The sequence below is a fragment of the Emydura macquarii genome, unplaced genomic scaffold (genome assembly GCF_026122565.2).
Source record: "Emydura macquarii macquarii isolate MOO-44397 ecotype Brisbane River unplaced genomic scaffold, CSIRO-AGI_Emac_v2 contig_2863, whole genome shotgun sequence".
Taxonomy (NCBI): domain Eukaryota; kingdom Metazoa; phylum Chordata; order Testudines; family Chelidae; genus Emydura; species Emydura macquarii.
In genome coordinates, this window is record NW_027133000.1 from 3,547,687 (window position 1) to 3,573,294 (window position 25,608).

At 41.1% G+C, this 25,608-nt stretch overlaps 1 protein-coding gene across 1 annotated transcript in view; it reads right to left on the reverse strand.

The window, feature by feature from the left end:
• Positions 1–25,608, reverse strand: part of COL25A1 (collagen type XXV alpha 1 chain) — a 421,681-nt gene that overhangs the window by 178,337 nt on the left and 217,736 nt on the right. Inside the window, exon 4 of the mRNA XM_067568260.1 lies at positions 23,867–23,874. Coding sequence (XP_067424361.1) covers positions 23,867–23,874 — 8 coding nt within the window. The remainder of the gene's footprint in view (positions 1–23,866; positions 23,875–25,608) is intronic.

Below are 25,608 nucleotides of genomic sequence, written 5' to 3' on the forward strand. Positions count from 1 at the left end.
AGTATCTGGGTATTCTCCCTGAAGCAAGAGAGAAGAGATATGCATGTTCAATGTGTCTGTTGCAATTTTCATTTAAAGTAGCAGGATTTAGCCCTCCAGTTATTTGTACATTAAAATAAGATCTATTAGGTCATCCAGTCCAGTCTCAGGCCATTGCAGGATTGTTCCTTCAGTATATTCTCCCGGGGAAGATTTTCAAAGGCATAAATGGGAATTAAGACCCTGACTTTCACTGGGTTTCTAAATGCCCTTGGAAAATCACCCCACCATGTGCTTTGTCCAGTCAGGTCATAGAAATACTACCAACTGAAGCACACGCTTCAGGAACAAATTCTTTAGAGTAACTTGTTTCTGACTTTTGCTATGATCAGCAGATCAGCAGTGCACATGAGCTTCCTCACATGCATATTAGTTTGAGAACTGTCTGGCTACACGGGATTTTACACATCTTTCAGCTATATCATAGATCCAAATGGAAAATATAGCATTCGGGGATTTCATGTTGATTTGTGACACTCCTGAAGGATTTTGTATCTACAAACCAATTAATGGATTACATTCATTCTTATATGTAGGATTTTTTTCACCCATGACAGACATATGGATGATCATCATTTTATAAGTAATAAAAATAAATACAAACCATTAATTAATATAACTATTAAACATTTTCTTCTGCTCTTTCAGGACCTTATAAGAAAATATCATACAAACTGTGAAGAAATATTTTAAAGCAATATGTTCAAAATGTACTGATGAAGTAATTTATCATTGGGTTACACACACACACACACACACACACACTCTCTCTCTCTCTCTCTCTCTCTCTCACTCTCTCTCTCTCTTTTAGCTTGTAACTGTCACAAATATCATTTGAAAAATGAGGGCCAATATTACATTTCCTGCTTATGTATATGTTGGCTAAAGTGTTTGGAATCTGAAGTTCCTGTCAAAGGTTGTTTATTTCCTAAATAATGCTATTACTCTGTTGGTCTACATTATCTGTTGTTAGGAAATGATTAGGAAGCCTGCTCAGAATAGCCAGAACAATAGCCAGAACAAAAAAAGATAAGATGCACAACTAGAGACCTTTAAATAGTTTAGGTATGGGTTAAATGTGAATCATATTTGCCAAAGCACGCACATGAAAATCCTGCCTTCAGCCTGTTCTGCACATTCTTATCTGCCAAACTGAAGCCACTGTAATAAGAATAAAAAATAACTGTCCAGTGTGAACAGAAACTTAGTACTGTTAATTTTTCAAATAGATGGCAGAACCAAATCTCTAGTTGGCACTGGGTTGTACTTTTTTCTCTGTGCACATAGAACTCCAACAGAGAAGAGAATAAATTAAAAAAAAACACTAGTGAAAGAATAAGATTCAGCTGTCTCTTTGCACCCACTCGCCATAAGAACATAGAACGGCCATTCTGGGTCAGACCAATGATCCATCTACCCCAGCATCCTGTTCCCCAACAGTGGCTGGCACCAGATGCCCCAGAAGTAATGAACAGAACAGGGCAACCATCAAGTGATCCACCCCTGGTCATCCGTTCTCAGCCTCTGGCAGTCAGAGGCTTAGGGACACCCAGAACATGTGGTTGCCTCCTTGCCACCAAATATGAAAAATGTGTCCCAAGTATTTATATTCTGTCAAAATACTTCTCTCAGATCCACATTATGGATCTCTGTTGCATATTATGCACTTAATCCACATACAGCAGGCACCATTACAAACTTACATTTGCAGTGGTTAATTTTGCTGTTGTATGTATAGGGCATAATACAAATGTGACAGGTAAAGTGAATACCATGGTGCAGTAAACATCATAATTGTAATAGCATCCTCTTTACTGGTTAAGGACAATCAGAGTTTGATACATGGGACTAGTGTTGAATATAACAAAATACCAAGGCCCCTACAAGGGGGAGGAGCCTACCAGGGTAGGCTGAAACCCCCATTACCATGAGGAAAAAAAATTTCATAGCTCATGAGAGTGTATGTATGGGATGACAGATTGTGGTATGTGTGTGGGAGGGGGCCCGCGTTACAAGTTTGTACTAGGCCCAAAAAATTATGCTTGGGTCCTGAAAAATATTCTTGCTGTATATAAATACTTGGGACACATTTTTCATGCAAATTCTTGTTTTGAGTTCTGTAAGATTCTAAACCTTTTGATTCTCTGCCACTCTGTTTTTATACAATCTTTTCTAGCAACATTTCTGGCCTTTTTAAAAAGCATGCATTACGACATTTATATATAAGGAGCAAATCCTGCCCCTACTTTACATACAGTAGAGCTGTGCTTCTGGTGACTCCTGCAGCAATGTGGAGGGTGGAACTTCAGGGTGAAATGGGTAAGTGTGAAACCAGTAGACCTGGGACCATGAGTTTTCAACAGCCAAATGCCCTCATGCACAGGGATGGATTTTTTGTAAAGGCTATCATCACCCCAACATTGCAGTAACAGCTATGGAATGTGTAGCCTGGAGGGAGGGGAATCCATTGCACTGGGGAAAGGGTTGGGCACTTAAGATACAGGGCCAAATCCAGCCTTCACTTATAATTATGCATCCCCACTGAATTCAAGGTTACACAGGTGTAACTGAGGACAGAAACTGGACCACAGTAACTAATGTAGATAAGGTCCGTTTCACAGAATGTGTGTAATCTGAATAGGGCTATACCAAGCGAACATACAATATTACATGAGAAGTAGCCGGCACTATAATCTGTAATATCCATGATAGATAACCAAAAATCTCAGAGCTCTCAACCTTTCTTTTCACACAACTATCAATAAAGAATCTTAAATTATTTTGTCTATGAAAATATTGATCAGTTGGATTATCTATGATTCACAAATCTGAAGGCCAGAAAGGACAATTATCATCACTTCGTAAGACCCACTGCATGACACAATCCACGATAACTATTCATCCAGCAATGTAAGTTTAAAGACTCTTCATGTCTCTTAATAAAAATTGGAAATCTATTTCTCTTTTACATTGTTATGTCCTCAGTTACAGTATTTCTTAAAAAATGCATAACCATGTTCTTGGCCTTCATTGATTTCTGACAGCATGACGGTACTGCTTGGTTAGTTAACTTGTTAACAGTCTTTTGTGCCTGCTGATAACAAGGAATGTATCCAAGAATGTTATAAAAGCTGGTACTGTTAGCATTATATTGCTAAGAAATTCTGAATCACTGTTTTCTAACTGAGGATAGCTCTGGGGTGCTATCAGAGTTCTCTGTTGCATAGAGGTATTTTTTATTATGAATATACAGGCCATAAGGCCTATCAACCTTATACCATGGCAGGGTGGCAACTGGAAGAAGGAAAGCTATATAAAGCTTTCTTTGGGGCACAGAGTTTACCCTTTATCCATGGGAATGTGGATTTTGCAAGAGCCTATCTGGGGCTGCCTACCTAAAAACTGCATTTAGGGCCAAATCACGACTGAGCCCAAGTACTTAGACTTTAAGGTCAGAAGGGACCATTGTCATCATCTAGTTTGACCTCCTGCTCAATGCAGGCCACACAACCGTCAAGGTACAGAGAATCCACCAGCAAGTGACTCATGCCCCATGCTGCAGAGGAAGGTGAAAAAGGCCTAAAAACACCCAGTGCCTCTGCCAATCTGACATGTGGGAAAATTCCTTCCCAACTCCAAATATGGCGATCAACTAAACCCTGAGCATACGGGCAAGACTCACCAGACAGACACCCAGAAAAGAATTCCCTGTAGTAACTCAGAACCCACCACACCTAACATCCCCTCACAGGCCATTGGGTATATTTACTGCCAGTAGTCAAAGATCAGTTAATTGCCAAATTAGGCTGTTCCATCATACCATCCCCGCCATAAACTTATCAAGATCAATCTTGAAGCCAGCTATGTTTTTTGCCCCCACTGCTCCCCTTGGAAGGCTGTTCCAGAACTTCACTCCTCTGATGGTTAGAAACCTTCGTCTACTTTCAAGTCTAAATTTCCCAATTTATAGCCATTGTTCTTGTGTTCGCATTGGCACTGAACTTAAATAATTCTTCTCTCTCCCTGGTATTTATCCCTCTGATGTATTTATACAGAGCAATCATATCTCCCCTCAGTCTTCTTTTGGTTAGGCTAAACGAGCTGAGCTTTTTGAGTCTCATCTCATAAGGCAGGTTTTCCATTCCTTGGATCATTCTAGTAGCCCTTCTCTGCACCTGTTCCAGTTTGTATTCATCTTTCTTGAACAAGGGAGACCAGAACTGCACTGAGTATTCCTGATAAGGCCTCACCAATGCCTCGTATAATGATACTAACACTTCCCTGTCTCTACTGGAAATACTTCGCTTGATAGATCCCTAGGATTTCATTGGCTTTTTTTCATGGCCACATCACATTGGCAGCTCATGGTCATCATGTGATCAACCAATACGCCCCAGGTCCTTTCCTCCTCTGTCACTTCCAACTGACGAGTTTAACAAGGGTGTCACACATGACACTGAGCTTTGTTTACTGGCCAGAGTCACATATTATGGGTCAGGTTTGCAAAAGGTTATACCCCTATCACATGGCATGGGTCTGTATCCCCTGACTCCAATGGCTATTCTTGGGCTGGGTGCTGGGCAGATGTGTAGATGAAAAAGGCAGACAGCATCCTTCTTCCATACCTGTGGAACAGCTGCCTCGCCCCTACACACAATGCTAGCTGGAACCACATGAGCTGCCTGCCATGATCCCCCTCCACACTCTCCAATTCCTACAACTCCTTGGGCAGCAAAGCCGGACCAGTTCTGCTGCCAGAGGACCAAATATGGCAGGACTATAGCACAAGTGCACACATAAAGAGAAAGATGGTCCATCTAAGTAGTATTATTATATTTCACTTGGGTCAGGATGAAGTGTTCGTATGTTCACCCTATGGACTGAGTTTTGCTTAGCAACACATGGGCTATAGTACATCAACTTGGAGTTTCCTTTTTTGTTGTTTGACTGTGGGCTTGGGCATGTGTTTTAAGGGAATATCCTAACAAGAAGAAAGGCCTCAAAGACTTTACTATTTATATTAGTTGTGAAGTGGCCATCAGTTCTCTGAAGCAACTAGAGTATTAGCATTATTGTGCAATATTTTGAAGTACAGAGTGCCCACAGTGCTCAGTTAAGAATGCAAGAATAGACATAATCTTGTCTCAGGAGGGAAGAAGGGTGATCTTGTGAAGAAGCATGTTGAGAAGAAATCCTGTAATGTGGAGAAGGGTCATCAGACAGAAGCGCAAGGGGGAAGGCCTGGAAACTGACATAGTGGCTGCTGGAGCTTAAGCAGCTGTGTTATGCAATAACTGTGGGAGAGAAGAGCCCTGACTAGGCACTGCAACTACAGCAACTGTTGCAGAGATGGCTAATATTACCGCAGGCTGAGACTGAGCACAGTTGGGAGGAGATGAGAGGGGACTAGATGAGAATAAATGAGTAGTGGTGAAAAATGAGGGAATCTAGCTGCTCCCAATTTTTGCTCCAGCTACCATGCCAAATCAAAAAAAAACAGAAATGCAGGGCTGGGTAGGGACTCGAGAGGTCATCAAGTTCAGCCCTCTAAACTCAGGCAGGACCAAGTGCACCTAGACCATCCCTAACAAGTGTTTGTCTAACCTGTTCTTCAAAACCTCAAATGATGAGGATCCCACAACCTCCTTCAGTAACCTTTTCCAGTACTCAAATATCCTTATAGTTAAGAAGTTTTCCCGAATATGTAACTTAAATCTCCCTTACTGCAGATTCAGACCATTACGTTTTGTCTTATCTTCAGTGGGCATAGAAAACAACTGATCCCTGTCCTTTTTATAACAGCCTTTAATATATTTGAAGACTGTTATCAGGGGCCCCTTGAGTCGCTTTTCTGAAAACTAAATGAGCACAGGGTTTTTTTGTTTTTTTTTTTAAACCTTTTATCATTTTTGTTGTTCTCCTCTGAACTATCTTCTGTTGGGCCACATCTTTCTTAAAGTCTGGTGCCCAAAAATGGACACAGTACTCCAGCGGAGGCCTTATCAGCGCCGAGTAGAATGAGACAATTACCTCTCATGTCTTACATATAACACTACTGTTAATACACACCAGACTATTAGCCTTTTTTGCAACTGAATCATATTGTTGGCTCATATTCAATATGTGATCCACTATAACCCTCAATCCTAGCCAGTTGTGCCTCATTTTGTAATTGTGCATTTGATTTTTCCTTCCTCAGGGTAGTACTTTGCACTTGTCTTAATTGAATTTCATCTTATTGATTTCAGACCAATTCTCCTATTTATCAAGGTCATTTTGAATTCAAATCCTGTCCTAAGGGCTTGCAACCCCTCCCATCTTGGTGTCCTCCACAGATTTTATAAGCATACTCGGCCTGCCATTATCCAAGTCATTAATGAAAATATTGTCTAGTGCCACACCCAGGACTGACCCCCTGCAACACCCCACTTGTTATGCCCTTCCAGTTTGACAGCGAACCATTGATAACTACTATTTGAGCACAATTTTCCAACCAGTTACCACTCTATAGTAATTTAATCTAGACCACATTTCCCTAGTTTGCTTATGAGAATGTCATGTGGGACTGTGTCAAAAGCCTTACTAAAATCACATCTATTGCTTTCCCCTATTTACTATGACAGTAACTCTGTCAAAGAAGGAACTCTGTCAAAGAAGGAAATTAGGTCAGTTTAGCATAAATTATTATTGACAAATCCATGTTGGCCATTATTTATAATCCTATTATCTTCTAGGTGCTTACAAATTGATTGTTTAATAATTTGTTCCATTATCTTTCCATGAATTGAAGCTATGCTGACTGGTCTATAATTCCCGAGGTCCTCTTTGTTCCTCTTTTTAAAGATAGCTACTATGTTTGCCCTTCTCCAGTCCTCTGGGTCCTCACTGATGCTCCATGAGTTCTTGAAGATAATCATTAATAGTTCCAAGATTGCTTTAGCTAGTTTCTTAAGTTGAGTGAATTTCATCAATCCCTGATTACTTGAATACATCTAAGTATTGATTGGACAGACACCTGTCAGGGATGGTCTAGATAATGTTTGGTCCTGGCTTGAGTGCAGGGGATTGAATTAGAAGACCTCTTGTGATCCCTTCCAGTGTTACAATTCTATGTTTCAAAGTTATCTAAATATTCTTTTACCTGTTCTTTCCCTATTCTGGCTTGTGTTCCTTCCTCCTTGTTGTTAATATTAATTGTGTTAAATATTTGTTACAGTTAACCTTTTTAGTGAAAAATTAGTTAAACCAGGCAATAAACACTTCAGCCTTCCTGGTATCATAGGTTATTAGTTCTTCTTTCCCACTATGTAGTAGACCTACACCTTCCTTTGTCTTTCTTTTGCTCCTAGTATATTTAGAGAACCTCTTCTTATTGCCTTATGTCCCTGGCTATGTGTAACTCATTTTGTGCATTAGCCTTTCTGATTTTGTCTCTACACGCTTGTGCTAGTCTTTTATACTTATCTTTAGCTATTTGTTCATATTTCCACTTTTTATAGGATTCCTTTTGGATTTTCAAGTCATTAAAGAGATCCTGATGCAGCCATAATTGTCTCGCTATTTTTCCTATCTTTCCTTGACATTAGGAAAGTTTGCTGTTGTGTCCTCAATACTGTCTTGTTGACAAACTGCCAGCTCTCCCAAACTCCTTTTTCTCTTAATTTTTTTCCTATGAGACCTTAACCTACAAGTTCTCTGAGTTTCTTAAAGTCTGCTTTTTTGAAATCCACTGTCCTTATTCTTCTCTCTCTCATTCCTTTCTTACACTCAGAAAATCTTTCATTTCCCATCACTTTCATCCAATTTCCCTTCCATCTTCAGATTCCCAACCAATTTCTTCCCATTAGTGAGAATCAAGCCTAAAATGACTGTCCCTCTGGTTATTTTCTCCACCTTCTGAAACAAAAAGTTGTCCCTAACACATTTCAAAAACTATTTTTTCATTTTTATTTTTTGCTGTATTGAATTTCCAACCTATGCCTGGGTTGTTAAAGTCCCCTGTTACTACCAGGTCTTGTGCACTGACTGCTCCTACTGCCAGATAGCTTGCTCATTTGTGGCAGGAGCCAAAACTGTTAAAAAAAGATGGCACCAAAGCCTACCCGACTACATCTTAGAGAGATGATTAAAATAAAACAAACAGTGAAGCCTCTTCACAAAGATGGGAGTGGAACCTCATGTCACTATAGACACCATCTCCATTGTTACAAGGAGACTTATTATACTCCAAAGAGAGGGGAGGGGACCGTTGTTATCTGGGATTTCCCTCTAATGTTGATACCTCACACATTACGCTGCGAAAATGGAAGCCCACAAGAAAGGGGCAGTGGCATACACATCACTTTTTACATTATTTAACTAAGATGTGCAGAAAAGCAACATAAGAGTTGATGCTTTATGGTTCTCTCAGATGTAGGTACCGCTGAAAATAATTTTTGGCCATGTATGTAATATCTTCTATGGGTGCAAACAACTTGATTGCATTAAAAATCAATGATAAAAATAATTGACTGATATAAATAACGATGATCCTGATACTTAACCTTATTGTGCCAAGGCCTATGGGAGATATAGGTGTGCAAGGAATGCGGTAATAGTCCCATAATGTTAATGTTCACAATCATGTAATAATGTAAGTGGGCTAGTAGGCACTGTAACAAATGTTAAATGTTTCCAAAGGCTCCTTCATACACTGACATACCTTGCAGTAAATCAGTAATCTGCATTGCAGTACAGAGTTACTGCAGTGGCCAAGAGGTACAAGGACTCTCCTGGATTGCTAACTTACATCAAAAAAGATAATTTTAATCTTGATTGTGCTTAGCCATTGAGACAATAGAACAAACCAAGAAAAAAAAAAGGTAAAATATGGTCTCTCTGCAATTCATTAAAAAGGCAGCCACTAGCTCTACTACAACTAAGGATCTGACAAGTTTTTCCCATTATAAACCTGTAGTTTTAGTGATTCATATACGAACTCGGTCGTCAAACCAGAGCGAGGACTGAAATTCTGGCACAAAACCTCACTTTTGTAAGGGATCCTTTCTATACACATGTTTAATTTACAATTAAAAATCCAGGGTAATGTTTACTAGAGATGGGCTGAACAAATTCAGAATTGTTTGAGGGTCCAAAGGTATACACTGGATATTTTGACTGCTTCAACAACTTCTCAATTGGTATGCAGAGCAGTGTTGAATGATGCTCCTGAGAGTTGCACTTCCAAATATATCACTGAACAGGGCAAGCTAGTTCATGATAGCATCAGCATAGCAAGGAAGGCCATCTGTCATGGGGTGACTGGCTCCTTTAAGAGAGAGCAGGGGAGAAGTGCCCGTTTCTCATCAGCTCACTCCACCTGGGCTTAAAAGATGGCCACCTGGGTTCTAGAGGGAGAGAGATCTGATGAGGAAGGAATGCCTGGGAGGAGGAGATTGGCAGGAGATGAGAGCTGTCAGAGCCAGATGGTGTCTCCCGGAGGAAGGCGGAAGGCAAGAGGAGCAGCAGAGGGAGATGTCTACAGGCTCTAAGGCGCAGAGCTGAACACAGGGTTATAGAAGGCTGAAGGTAGGGGAGCAGTGGAGGGACTTACTAACTGATGTTTCCACATGGGAGAGCTGGACCAAAGAGAACAGAAAGGACATGGGGGAATGAGGGATGCTCTTCCAGAGAGAACGATTTCCCAGCACAGAAGCTGTGGAGATTCCTGCGGAGAAAAGTGGAGCAGAACTCCAGCTGGAAGGGCTGGACGGGCTGTCCTGTTATAGGGATGAAGGAGGTTGGACAAGGATGCGGTGGAAGACACCAGCGTACAGTGAAGATACACTCCCAGCAGAAAGGCTGGGAACAGTAGCGTTTTAAGGACAACATGCAGTGGGAGGTCATATTGGCCATGATTTGGGGCTTTTCTTACCAGATTAGTTGCATTATGTTTTGTAATAACCTGGCTTGCAGGAGGGGCATTATTCAAACAAGATAGCCTGGCATAAATTCCTTGGGCTACCTGAGAAGGGAAACTGAGGCAGGCATCTCTGTCATGCTGCAGCTTGCTGCAGGAGGACACTGCAGGTGGGACTACCTTCTTACACCATCTTTTTAGGTGATATCTAATGAAGCAATGTACAAACATGGAAGCTGATCCTGCACCTACTGACATCAATAGGAATTTTGCCATTGACATCAATGGGTGCCATATCAGGCCTAGTTTGTAGGGGTGGCATTCTGAATAATACATTTCCACAAATATTCAGCATCCGGCTGAATAAACTAAATATTGGAGGTGTTTTCAGGAAATGCATTATTCTGGGCTTTCAAGAACAATTGTTTTTTTTTCTGTAAAAACAGTCAAGTTGCACAGTTTTTACCTGCAGGAAGTGGTAACTATCCAGCTGTCTGATTGGTGACATACACAGTCATGTACAGAGAGCCTCCCAGAACTACTGGGAGCACAGAGAATGTACACATTTGTGGGGTGTGCTCTGTTGGCCAGCATGGGGGGAACAGTGTCAGCACACCATCTCCTCTCTTCCCAGTTGCTATGCACTTTTCCCAGAGCACTAAGGATGGAAAAAGCTCCTGTGGTCTGCTCAGAGGAGGGACTGGAATTTTTCCAGCCTCTTCCATAGGCTATGCCAGGCAGAGTGCAGGTGGGGGAAAGAAGCTCACTATGCCCTCTCCCAATACTGTATGCCAGAGTTAGGGCAAGGCAGAATCTGGCCCACAGAGAAAAGCTGCATGATACAGAGAGGAGAGAAGTCAAACACAAGAGTAGCCATCCTGGATCTGGTTGAGAACAAGGGGAGTAAGGATATTTGCTACCAGTAACCACAAGCATCCTCCAAGCAAGACAGTAAGAAATGGGGCACACAAAAAGGTATTACTTTTCTTAGCAAATCTTAGGGAATTAAGAAACCATTGGCCAAATTCTCATAGGTGGGGCAGGACTGTGGATGTAGCAGAACCAGCATTGTCCTGAGGCCAGGGTGCAAAGAGGATTCTCAGGGTGCAGCCCCAGAGTATCATACTTCCATATCGGGCCCATGGAAGAGGGCCCAAGATGGGGGAATTTTGGATACACTGGCTAAAGCCTGTGTGAAGGGGCTGTACAAGTATTCCACGTGCTGCCCCAGGGTTGTGATGGAGGGTTCTGTCCCTCCCACCTACTTGCATATAGGCAGTTCAGTTGGGGTGTGCACAGGGATCAGGATTTGGTCCCTAATGAGGATGATTCATTGGGAGGAAGTATTAAAATGCAGGAGTCTGAAAGGTCTGGCAACGAATAATCCAAAACACAGATCTTCAGTGGGAAGGAAAAACTTGAAAACCAGTAAAGCCCAACAGATCTAGGAGTCATAGTGGACAGTAAATTATACCTGAACTTGAAATGTGATATGGCAGCAACGAAGTGATTTTATGCAGCATAAGCAGGCATCACAAAGTGCAGCTCTGTTATGAAAAGCAGCTCCATAAAAATGGTACTGGGGGTTCCACATTTATTGTGTCTCAATGATTTCCAGATCAAATTTACTTAGTTACAGTGTTAGGGAAAAAAATGCTATTTCTAACTGCCAGCTCTGCAAATTTACCTTGGTATCTGAAAGTCAAGCTGTGTTCTTTCTGGTTCACATATGATCATCAGCAACCAGAATTCACCGCAGGAAACTCACCTGAGTTTCACCAATAATATACTTCAGTTGGATAAGGGTCATTGAAGGTGATGCATCAGCCAGAAAAACCCATCTCCACTTTCTTATTCTCAGATGAATTTGCTGATAGATTTTGGGAGAGTGAGGAGACGGGGGTGATGAGCAAATTTGATTTGCAAGTCAATGAGGGAATATAAACATGGGATCTCACCATGCTATTTTCTAGAGTCACTGTTGGAGGGGGGGAGGGGAGAGAATTGGGGAAATGGGATTTTAGAGGAAACCCTGAAGAAAGTACCTTATGGTACCAATTGGATTCAGTTTCTTTCTTTCTTTTTTTTTTTTTTTTTTTTTTTTTGAAGTCCACTGATATTTCTTAGTCACAAAAATATTTAAAATAGTAATCAAAGTTAAAAGAACTTATTATGACCCTCCCCCGACTTTACAAATGGCCTGATGTCTCTTATGCAAAGTCTTCCAGAGACAATGTCAACTCCAAATCTAATCAGAATAAAATAAAATGTAAATCAATGTAGTTTCCAGTACCGCACTGCTGCCCCTGAGTCCAGCTGTCACTGTTTGTGGTTTTGGAATCACTTTGTGATATTTTAAAAATATTTTTCTTCCCCCCTGTTGGTGTGTGAAAGATCCACACAGACCAAAAGGGAAACTAAGGGCCAAGTAAGGCCAAAGGGGAAACTAGGGGCCACGTAAGTAAGTTTCGCACACAGCTTTGCATCATCTTTGTAAGCTCTAGAAAGAATTACAGCCTCCACATTCTGAGGAATATGAGGTTGATTCTTCCATATTGCTCAGGGACTGCACAATGCATAATCACTGTCTGTCCCTGAGCTCCAGGAGGCATTCTGTCTCACTGTGCACAGTCCCTTCCAGTGCTTCCTCTGGGATATAATGGCTCTACACTGCCCCTTAATATGGGGCAGTATATACTATGCCTGAATGGCAAAATTTAGCCCTAATTCACTGCCTATACTGGGGGAACAATGAAACTGGTTACACAGAATGTGCTGACAATGCACAGAGAAATTCTATTGAAACAATAAAATATTTTCTCCTCTGATCTCTTTTCACAGTGGCTCTCAACCTTTTTAATATCTGGACTCACCAAAAATCCCTCTCCCATCTAGCTAGTATCCCCCTTCCCACTTAGCACTGAATGAAAGGTAGGGTAACCATAGCCTCCTGACACTTATTTGCAACCCCTCTACAGTTCACTGTCCCCCATCTTATAGTAACTGTGGATGTTACTGCTAACTAAAGCGGGAAAACAGAAGTGTAATGTTAAAATTGTCTTGTTACCTAAAGGGAATTATAGACAGATTGTTGCTAATGGAAATTCTGCCACCCCAACCTCAGCTCTGGTGGGAGATGAAAGCTCTGTTGGTATGTTAGCTACAATGTTCATGGTTCAATGTATTTTAACATTTTTCGAGGGTATTAATTACTGACAAGTGAGAACCCCAAAAGGTATAGAGTTTGGGTTTGGAAAAATGGTAATATACAAATTTTCTCCAAATCAATAAATGATAATAACAGGAGATGAACAATTAAGTTGGGTGCATTCCCCTTCTGCAGTGTGGGAACTCACCCACACCTTAAGGAGAAAGGACAAGTTATAAAGTCAAAGTAGGCTAGGGAAGTGGGAGTCAGGTCATAGCTACACTAAAACTTTCAGTTGTTGCATAACCTCCACACTCAGGCACATGTACAGTTGGCTGCTTGCATCAGTACTGTAGGTACTCACTCATGTTTGCATCAATGTAAAGTGTGGTGCACCATGAGTAAATACTCCATGCCCAGCCCAGTGTCTTCTGGGACATTTTCACAGTTCTTTGTCCAGGGATTTCTGGGATCTACAGGCCAACAGACCATTTTCTCCATCCCATAATGCTTTCCACAGCCCAACATTTTTGCACCATTGTTTAAAACTCCCACAGTCCTGCACAAAGCTTTCCACCATCTCTCTGCAGAGCTCAACACAATTCTCATGTGCATTGCAGTTACAGGACACACCGTTCTCCAGTATTTACACAGCTTTGCTACAATTGGGACGACGATGAGGACAATGTCTAGATGTCCAAGCTCAAGAACTGGATGCTGATGGCCATAGCGAAAAAAATTCCAGGTTGCTACTAGCATTCGCAGGGCAGTGCCACATGGTGAAGCATCACTTCCAGACCTAAGAATCAAGCACGGATTGTAATGAAGGTTTGGGATGACACACGATGGCTTCAGAACTTTCTGATGAGAAAGCCCCCATTCCTCAAAGCTGTGTGCCGAGCTCACCCCAGCTTTCTGGCACAGGGACATTAGAATGAGACCTGCATTGATAATGGAGACATCAGTGGTCATCATGTTCTGGAAGCTTGCAACACCAGATTCCTATCTATCGGCAAGCAATCATTTTGGAGATGGAAAATCCACAGTGGGGACCGTTGTGACTCACATGTGTAAGGCAATTAAATATCTCCTCTACACAGACCTGTGATGCTCAGTAACTTACTGGAATTAGCGGATGGATTTTCAGCAACAGGGTTCCTGAACTGCGGTGGGGCGACAGAGGGCGCACACCTCTCTCTTCTGGCACCAGCCCACCTTCCTACTGAGTACATCACTAGAAAGGGAAACTTTTCTATGGTTGTGCTAGTGGATCACCAGGGTCTCGTCACTGATATCAATGTGGGCTGGACAGAGAAGGTTCATGATGCTTGCATCTTTAAAGTCACAGTACTTTTCAAAAAGCTGCACACAGGTATGTCTTTCCTGACTAGCAGATTACCACTGGAGATGATGAAATGTCTGTAGTGATTCTGCGGGACCCACCTATTCCTTGCTCCTCTGGCTCATGAAGCTGCACAGCGGCCACCTCAACAGCACAAAGGAAAGATGCATCTACCAGCTGATGGCAGAATGATGGCAGTAATGCCAACCTTGCCCTGAGAGTTTTAGGCATGTTTATTAAAAAAAATTAGAGAGGAATTAGGGAGATTTCTTGACCTTCTCCCTCCCCTTCCCCCACAGAAAGTTGGCCTCTCCCTCCCCTCACCACCCTCACCCCCACTCCTCACCCCACAGAAACCGGCACCTCTCTTTCATCCTCCTTCCCCTCACTGTCTATGGCCAAGAGGAGAGCTGAAACCTGCCCTTGTTGCACCATTGATCCCCCACCCCCAAACAGGGAGGAAGGGAGGATCAACCCCCCAGGAAAGTTGCCTTCCTATGCCACCTATGGTTCTTAATTTCCTTGGCCAGTCCCAGGCCTGGACGTCCTTCCCAGAATTAACGTCCTCTTCTCCCTCCTCTGCCACCACCACCTCCGCCTGCCCCTCCAGATTCTCCTCCTACACAGACTGCACAGTGAGGGTCTTACAGGAAGCAAGCTGCAGACAACTGTCAGTGGCGACTTGGGCGCTGGATATGCTGCCCAAGTCACAGGCTGTGTGTGTTGCACTCTCACCGGCCCGCGTGGACCCTGCTAGCATGCTCTAAATATCTAGAGCACATTAACATAGTCCAACAGGGTCCACATGAGACAATTAGAGCGCAACACGCAGCCTGTGGCTTGAGTGCTGGATCCAGCAGTGTACCAACACATTCAACTTTACTGCGGCTTGCCTCCTATCAGACCTTTGTTGTGATGTCAGTGCTCATGCCACAGGGGAGGCAGAGAAGAAGGTCCCCCACTATTTGTTGTGTTGGTGAATGACACATCTATACATATGTGTGAATTTGCAAAATTAGCAGATTGAAGCCCGAATTAGTAATTTTGTAATTACATGTAAAAATCGAGAGGATTACGGAATGGTAGGGAGGGGTGGCATCTCTGTGACTATTGAATGTGCTTTTGGTAGGTTGAAGGAACACTGGCGTTGTTTACTCAGTCCACTGGATCTCAGCAAGAAAAACATCCCACTGATTACAGTTGCATGACGTATACCACATAATATCTGTGAGGCAACAAGGAAAAAGCTGCCACCATGGTGGAAGGGCAAGGTTGACCAGCTGTCTGCTGAATTTGAACAGGCAGACCTGAGGACTATTAGAAGAGCCCCAAATGGAGCAATGCAGTTAAATGAGGGTTTAAAAGAGCATTTAAACAGTCAGCCACAGTACAGTTCTCCATTGCTTTCATGAAATATTATCCCTCTTGTATTGTACTTTAGATTATATCTTGGTTGGATCTTTGCCTGCTGCTATGAATTCTGTAATGCTTGGTATGAACTAATAAAGATCCTCTTAATTTCCAAAATAGGACTTACCAACACTGTTAACAGGGCCAACCATAGTTTACAATCCCAAGTGAAAATGGAAGTACCCAGTGTGACAGGGCCAGACCTGATGGCTACAGGAGAGTAGTGGAGGGTATCTATATTAGCCCCAGGATCAACAAATCCTTTTTCCCTGGGCGATTCAGCTGGGGTTACACCAGAGCAATTAGGCTAATTAGGCCAACTGAGGCCAATTTAATGAGCTTGCTCCAGCAGTTAAAAGCCTCCCGGTCAGGCTGATGGGGGCAGCTGAAAGGGAGTTAAGAGGAGGAGCAGCGCAGCGCAGCGCAGCGCAGCGCTTGGAGCGGTTGCTGTTGCTACCACAACCCAGAAGGTACAAGAGTCAAGGGGAAGCCCGTACAGGCACGGCCAGGGATCACAGGCACAGAGGCCTGAGGGAGGACCCCGGCCCCAGTTCCAGGAAGGGGATCACGAGCAGTGGGGCCAAGGACAGGCGACCCAGGGAAGGTAGTAGTTCTCATGGACTAAGCAGTTTGATGCTACTCCTCACAGGGTCCCTGGGTTGGGGCCCGGGGCAGAGGGCGGGACCAAACCTCCCCAGCTCCCACCCGGCCATACCACCAGCATAGCCGAAAAGAGCACAGGACCCATGGAAGGGCAGAACAGGCCGCACTCATGACACCAGTAAACATCTTTGGGAGAGGATTGCAGAGTATCTCCATGAAAGTTTCACTGAGATCTCTCAAGGGGATAAAAGGGGTATTCCTATTCAGATAAACAGAGTAATCTGCATGGACCCACTGCCTAGTCCAACAAGTCAATGATGAAATGGAATGATGACACTGATTCTACTTCTCTTTGTTCTACCTCTACCCAAGCAAAAGACACTCATCTGATGTGAATTGTGAAACCAGACTGCCATATTAGTCTTTTTGAACTTATTCCCTAACACTGTATTTTACTACAGTATATCAGTGAAGCATGGAAAAGTGGATACCTTTATCTTAACTTATGGATGAACCAGGCACCATTTTTAAATGGGGAACAAAGGTTTGGGGGGGAGGGGGGAGAAAGAGAGAGTGAGATGAGGTTTGAGGGAAAGGAAATGCTAAAAATATTACAAGAAATAATGTACATACTTAACTGAGCTCCCTTCCCCTTCACCAACAGGGTCATCTGCACTCACCTGGCTAGATTCCTGTGGAGTTTCAAACAGTTCCTGGCTTGCAGCATTGTTTGAATCCCCTGCTGCATCTCCTTTCCCCCTCCTCGCTGTTCATGGCAGGGATCTCAGGCGCCTCTAAAATATCCACAGGGGTGTGAGGGGTGCTGGTGAGGTCCCTGGCAAGTATGGCAATGCAGTTCATCATAGACGCAGCAGGTCTGCAAGGTAGCACCAGACCTCATTGCCCTCTCTCACGTTGTGATTTGCCTGGCATAGTTATTTTGCTTTCACGAAGCATTGCTGCATATCTGTATTGTGCCCCTTTGCCAGCATTCCCCATGCAATTTGCTCCTAGATGTTGATATTTCTATGGCTGGTCCACAGCCGTGGATGCACAGCCTCTTTCCCCACATCCCAGGGAGATTTAAGAGTTCTTGCCTATTTCAGGCAGGAACGCGTCTAGTAGTTCTCTGTGGGCATGCAGCTGGTCTGTTCAGTTGGGCAGCTGGATGAACGTGCCAAAGATGAGCTGCTAGTTGTGGTAACCAAGGCATTGGGCATTCAGGAAAAGGCATTTCAAAAGCACATGGAGTTTTAAAGTGAGGTGCTGGGCTTCTGGTGTCTATGAACGTTGGGCAGTAGAATTCAAATTTGCATACAAAGCAGTCGCTGTTGTGGGCATTAAGAGATACCAGCTGGAGAACTCTTAGGGTCAACACAACTAATGCAGTGTTTACACTCACACTACATCGACCTCGTCATTTGAGGTGGTGGAGGTGTTAATGCATTGCTGTAACAGGTCACTTATTCGGCAGGAGACAAATTTTAGGGTAGACGTGCATAATTCAGGTGATGCAAGTGGACTTATGTCAACCTAACTTTGTCCTGCAAGCCAGGTCTCAGTGTAGAGGCACAAAGAATTGTGCTATGCCGCCACTGATCTCACAGATCTTGTGGTTCTTGGGGCATCAGAGGTTTTGGGGGGCTGATGTCATTGGAGGGTGTACGATAAATCCCACAAATTTTCTCCCCACCCCAGAACAATGCCAGGGAAATTCCATACAGGGACCTTTGCACTCCAGTACTATGGAGGCCTTGAGTTACTAAGGTGATGGGGATCATATAAGTACATAGAGAGACAGGGTGAGTGAGGTAGTGTTTTTTATTGGACTAACTTCTGTAAAAGACCTCACCCACCTTATTCTCCTAATATCCTGGGACCAACACAGCTACAACAGCACTGCATACATATAAGTACATAGACGGACAGAAATTTCCTTTACTGGTTTATTCCCCCATTGTAGGGATGCTTCATGCCTCCAATTTAGCTTTTCCAGTGGAAAATTGTAAATAGCTGAGCTACAAGTGGAGGTTTACATCATCAGATTCTATGGCTTGGTCTAAACTTACCTGGCAATTTGGCGGCAGTCAACTGGAGTTACGCAAACTACGCAGAGTAACTTGTGTAACTCCTGTTGACTACTGTGCTTTTCTTCTGCGCGTTCCTGTTGATACAGCGCTACATCACTTGAGGGAGTGGATTAATAGCATCAACTTCTGGATCAATTGAGCGGGTCTTCAGTGACCGCTCAATTGATCCAGATAAGTCAATCTGATGGCAGCGGCTTTGCCGCCCTCAGTGTAAATTTACCCTATTTCCTCCCCTCACCCTCCACAGCTATAATGGGAGTTTCATCTTCATAGGAGCTGATTAAAATTGAATAGGCCTCAGGGTTTGGCCCATTAACAGCAAAATCTGAGTACTTTTTTTCTTTTTTTAGTTCCAAGATTTCTACAGTGACAAATTCGCTTTCAGCAAAATACCTGCAGCACAAAAATGTTTTTGCTCTTGTTCAGTATCTATTAGAATTCTCTTGTTCAAAACACTGTGATGAGCTATTTCAGACACTGGTGCATTTGATCACTACTATATGTGCCATACAAAGCTGGTAAAGGTGTGAAGGGAAAAAGCAGCAGAATTAATTTACTATTTTTATAGCTTTTATGGGACCTGGCATAATAATCATTTAATCATGGTCTTTTGAACCCCCACAGCAACTATTTTACTCATCAGCAGTAAGTCTTGCTTATTATCTTGATCTGTGAGAATATTCCTTCCTGAGAGCTTAGATTTCTCATTACATTCTTTTTTATTTCTTTACCTACCTTTACAGATTGAGATTTTCCTTGATTATGAAATCCTGCAGTCCTTACTCAGACAAAATGCCTACTGACTTTCATGAGATTGCACAGTTGTAGCTAAACACTGATTGTTGGCTTAATTTGCAGAGGGTTTTTGAGGGGTGTATTTTGCCGATGTCCTTACAGAAATCTCCTACATAACTTAACAACAATGAAAGCAATAAAGAATCAAACAGGGCTCCAAAATAACTGCTGAATTTAATAGAAAATGAGATTCCCTGCTATAGAATTGCATCGGAGGGTATAAAAAATTTAAAGAAATATCTTGGTTGTTATTAAATTCCATTCAGGAGAAAAGTTAGTATGTGGCTGTAATTTCACTAGAAAGGGCCAATCAGCCAGTCACAATACAGTTTTTGAGAATTAGGGTGAAATTCTATTGGTCACTTCCATTCAGTGGTAGCAGAGTTGGTCAATGGTGAGAGCTTTTCAAAATCCCTCTCTCACACATGTACACACACACACACAATCTGCCCCAGGTTACGTCACTGATAGCTCCATACATTTAATTTAAGAATGGTAAAAATGACATTCAGCATTACTTCAGTTCTAATTTTTACCATGTTGCCTCTGAGGAACCCTGGTCCAGCCAAGCTATGTTCAGTAGGTTGGGTGGAGGAGACAAAAGTGGCTTTTGGAAACCTTTGCAGCCTCTGGATTCTAGGTTCCAACATAGATAGAGTGGGACCAAAGCTTGGGCTCTCAGGCTCTAAATACACTTCTAGTTAAAAAATGGACTCTGTGGATATGTCTGTGATCATCATTTTGACAAATTATCTATCTGCAGATCAAGTCTTCTCAGTTTACATCTCAAACCAAGCAATAAAAGTTTAATCTGGCTTCTTTCTGCTTCCTATATTATCTTCACCATTCATCAATGACAATTAAGATTCTGGCTGGAGCTAGGCACCCAATTCCTGTTGAATCTCCATGTGATCTGGGAGTCTAACTCCCTGGGGGATCTTTGGAAACACCATCCTCTGTAGGCAGGTGGAGGCAGAACACGTAGGCATAATGCATGAGGCAGAACAGAATTATTGCCAAATATCTTTTTCCCCAAACACAGAACAACTTTGGTCTAAAAGGATTAAACACTATGAATGGAATTGCAATTTGTACACTCAAACAATTTATGTCTTTCATTCTAGAATATTTGACTATAACGGAGTTTCAACATGTCCAGATTCTTTAGAAGCAATTCCATTGTGTTGTTTGTTGGCTATTTAACCAAAATTATGTATTTAAACTACTGATAGGGTTGGACTGGGGGTTACCCTCTTCTGTCTCCCCCTTCCCCTCCCAGTAAACTAAGCAGATAAAACTGAAGATGTTTAGGGTTCGATTTGCAAAGTGGCTTCTACCTGATCTCGAATTTGGAGTGACCCAATGCTGTGGTTTGCAAGTACACACAGCAATTGTTAATATACACTGAGCAGTCAGACATCTAACTGCCTGATTTGATCAAGCAAACCAAAGTTTTGGAGGCTCCAAAATACCAGTAAGTGTTTAAAATAGGATCAGAATCACACTTAAACAATTACTGTGTTGTGCAATTATATTCTCTTGCAAATTTATCCAATAGTATCTTTTGTAACTTGGTTTCAAATATATATCTGATACTAGTCACTCTCTGTATGCCACAAAGATGACAGTATAACTCAATCTTGTGCTGAGATTGGTTATTTCCTAAAATTCTTATTTGTGGTTTTCCAGAAAGATGCATTATTTCATACATTTCCATTTTTTAGACAGAAAGCCATAAAGATGTAAATGAAGAGGACATACAAGTGAATTACATACATTATCATATGGTCTATTATAGGCTTTGCAGCCAATTGCTAAGGTCCTTATATTAGCAATTACTTTGCTCAAAATGCATAGAACTAAGCAGCCAAAAGAAACAGAGTACAATGCAAGTGGAAGACTTGGAGGTTCAACATGCCAGATGAACAGCTTTCTGATAGAGAAAATTGATATGTAGGATCCAGGTTAAAATTACCGTGAAAAAATTATCTGTGTGCAAGAATGCACAACTTTAACAAACAAAACATTTCTAGTATCAAACACGGCATTATGTTTATGGCATATATTGTACATGTCCATTGCACTAGAACATTTATAAAGCACTGCTACATGAAGAACCAAACTTTTTTTTTTTTTTTTTTTTTTTTTTTTTAAATTAAAGCCTCATGTTCTATAGGCACTTGAAAAACATCAGGGAAGGTTGAATTTCCCATATTTCATTTTAAGGTTAATAAGGCAGAGACAAACAAAAAAGACAGAAAAGAAAAGAATGATTCTGAGAGTAAGCGCTCATAAATATATGATAGAAGAGTTACCGGATAGCCATTTCGCCCTGGTTGACCCTGGTTGAATGAGATGAAATGGGTATGACACACATTAAGAGCATATTCATGACATGTGACATTACCAACATGCGCAGTACACTAATGGAAAATTTCTATTTGAGTAGCCATTGATCCTTTACACTTGATTATATTTTACAGATGAACAAGTATGGCATAGATATATATTCAGTGAACACATTTTTTGTTTGGCAAGGCACATTATTCAAGATAAAAGATAGTCAGTGTTAAAAATAATTGACAGAAGAGCCATTTACTGCCTTTGATCCTTGATGGAACTCTTACTATCAGTAGGAATTATACACATAGATTGAGGGGCAACAGAGGGCAGAAAGAGTATAAGATGGATAGAAGATGTGCTACCTATAGTATGTCAGTGTCAAAGAAGAAACCATAGAAAGCTGCAGTAGATCATAAAAAAACCAAACCCACTGGACTTTGATTGTCCTCTTGACACACTGGTTATAGGTAGAAAAGGCACCTAAAATCTCAGCAATCACCTTTGAAGATGCAATAACCACCCAAAGTTACTACACGGTGATACTTGAGATACCACAATTATTCAATATTCTAAATATAGAGAATTACTGTGAGATCCCAGGTGATAACCACAGTACAGTTTTTCATGGTTACCACTATGTACATGGGATCAAAGCTAAAGTAAAGCATTTTCAGAAGTGACTTAGGAACGTAGGAGCCTAGGTCCACTGACTCCCAATGAGACGTAGGCTTATAAAATCACTTTTGAAAATAGGATTTAGGTGCTATAGACAATTCCATCCTTCGGAGAATAAATTTCACTGAAAGTCACTCCCCAGTGCCTAAGTCTCTTTTGAAAATAGGGCCTAAGCTCCTAAATCATTTATATGGTTTTGAAAACTTTACCCATAATCCTTGTAGCTAATTCTGGGCTATATTTAATACTGTATGGTTCTAGATTTTTTTAAATGGAACTATGCTAAAACAGTAGGAAGATGATGTCAAGGAGAAAAGATTTGCATACTCAGAATTCACTGTCTGCTTTGCTAAATTCTCTTGCTGTAGGAAAAGCATTCATATCTTGATTAATGCTTGATCTCTGTACTTTGTGAGACGAGACTGCAAAAGATATTTAGGAAATCAGCATTTCCTTCACATAAAGAGCACTAGTTTGTACTAAGCCTTCTCCTTTGCTGATGGACTGTTAGATGAGATTGCCAGTGTGAGCCACTGAGCATTTTGATAATTTAGAAGTTAAAATATTTCCTGTAGCATTGCTACCCTGTAGTTACAGCTAATGCTAAAATTATTGGGTCAGACAACAGCAATTCAGAATATTAATTAATTATTCTAAAATACATATGGTTGATAAGATAATCTGGTCATGAAAGTAGACTGTGGAAATGCCAACTGCTGTGACAAATCCAAGGAAAAAAAAAGAGCAAGTCTCCTTCAATCATTGTACAGGAGATATTATTCTCATGACTGCATTGTTATCTACAAATTGTATGGTAGCACAACAAATACAAATACTTCAGGTGTATATCTTAAATTCCATGTATAGAAAAACAAGTGTGACTTAAGTCTGGAAAGGTGTGAACAAGAAAAAAATTGAAACAAATGTACAGCCAGATTTACCACCCTCGCTAAAACTGAGTATCATTATGTAATATTTGTGTTACAAGAGCATCTAGAGGCTGCAGTCCAGATCAGGGTTCCATTGTGCTAGGCACACATAATGAAAAGACAGTCCCTGCTTCAAGGAATTTACTTTTACCAATGGGATTACTTGCAGAGTAAGTTACTACTCAGTGCAACTAAAGGTGGCTGAGTCGGATCCTATATTTATATGACCTGTCTCAACCTTCTGGCACTCCTACTGATTTACATTTCTATACCAGACCAAACTTTAATAAGTAGGAAACAAAACGAACATAACATACTTACATGCTATTCTGATCCAAAATTGCTATCTGTAGCACCGATGTAAAGATTTCTCATTTTAAGGGTTTGTTTAAAAAAAAAATTTAAAAGTTTCCAAACAAATCATTCAACTCCAGCAAAATTAGTAAAAGTTCACACTGTACTAATAATAACTGTAAATTTCCTCTCCATGAAATATGATCAGTTCACCATGAAGATAACTTAAATGGGTCCTAACCCATTTCTGCCTGATCCTGGTCAACCTGGGAAACCCAACAATGTATCAAATGTACTTACAGGTGGTCCTGTGGGGCAGAAAAAAGAGAAAAAAGAATATATAAGTTTATGACGTTAGTAGAGTGATTCATATGCAAGAAGGCAAACATAAGAGCACATGATCATAAATTAGCATAATCAACATACTGTCTGGATTTTGTTCTGTAACAATATTTTACTTCAGTGGTTCTTTTAGGTTAGTAGTGATGCCAAAGACTTGAATATATGCAGTTTCTTTGTGAAGAATTAAACATCCTTCACCCATTCCCATGCAATTTTATGTTAATTATTTTTCATCTATTTTCATGCAGTCTCATGGCAGGCAAAACATAATAATCATGAAATACAATTTGTTTGCTCAAACTTCACATATGCATATTTTTAATATCCACCAGTTTCAATTAGTTATGCAACTGGGAATTACATTACATCTTGTCTTAAAAAATTACACATTTTTTTTATTTACCCTTGGCATTTAACCTTGGCATCAAGACAGAAATATTTGCATCTAGAATAAGGAGAAGTTCCAATGATCACCTGAGTCTACGGAAATTTCCTTTCATCACCATCTTTTTTCAAGACCCACTTATAAAACGCTCCCTATTAAATATGTCACACTTTGTGAAGTGATATTTGCACATTTTTCCAATTATTTAGATTCAAAGGCTTTTGCAGTTCTTGAGAACATTATCAAAGGGCTGCAAATCAAATCTAATATTTCATTCTTATTAAATGGAGCAGCTGCAGCTCCCAAATCAATGGCTTTTCATTAGCTCTCATGTCTCCCTCTAACTTCTGAATAAAGTGTGGTGCAAAAAGGGCATAAAATAGCAACAGCTGTACTTTCAGTTTGCTTTTGATATTGTCAGGCTTTTATTTTTAACAATGTGATTTTATTGTCTAATAACTAAGGTAATTTCTTTATACTGGTAAACATTTCTAAAGAGCATTTTAATGTACAGAGTCTGTTTCTAAAGGAAAGAGATCAATTTCCTCTTTTAATATGTGTTTATTTGATGCGTAAATGAACAGACAAACATACTGCAAGGTAGCTGCCAAGTTCATTTGAATTGTCAAGATCATTTGTAAAGCCAAATTCAATCTGAGTGATTCCTGCTATACACAAACATTTTTCTCTGCAGCAAGTATCATAAACTGATTAACATATCAAAGTTAGTTGATCTAATTTTATCAGAGTTTGGCTTTATCTTAGTTGTCCAAGAAAAAGAAGGAAATAATTTTCTAAGAACAAAATAAAGTTTGAATTTATAGCTATCTAAAAGACAAAAATAACAGAATACTGTGAATGACTAACTTTTATGGGAAACAACCAGATTGTAGGTTCCTCCCAACCTGACAGATTAATTCACAGATAGCCAAAAATACCCAATATAGCCAGGGGGACCTGAAATAGCCTTTTTTCTGATGTCACTTCTAGAAACACCATCATGGCAAAGAGCTGAATCCTGTAAGGTGATCAGTTCCATCAACTCTCACTGATGTCAATAGGAGTTGAAGGTGCCCAGCACCTCAGAGGATCATGCCCCATGTGCAGTTTCCACACAAAGAAAAAGCCTTTCTTTATTTATGTGTTGCATTAGCAAACTTTCAGCGACAAACACAACCAAACACAGACTGGATTTTAATTCCAGAGGATCCTAAATGCTACAAGTTCCTGACAACCAACTGCTTATTTTACAAAGTTCAGGTTAATTAGACATTATTTCCCTGACTGTTCATGTACCATATGTTCCCTCTTCCTT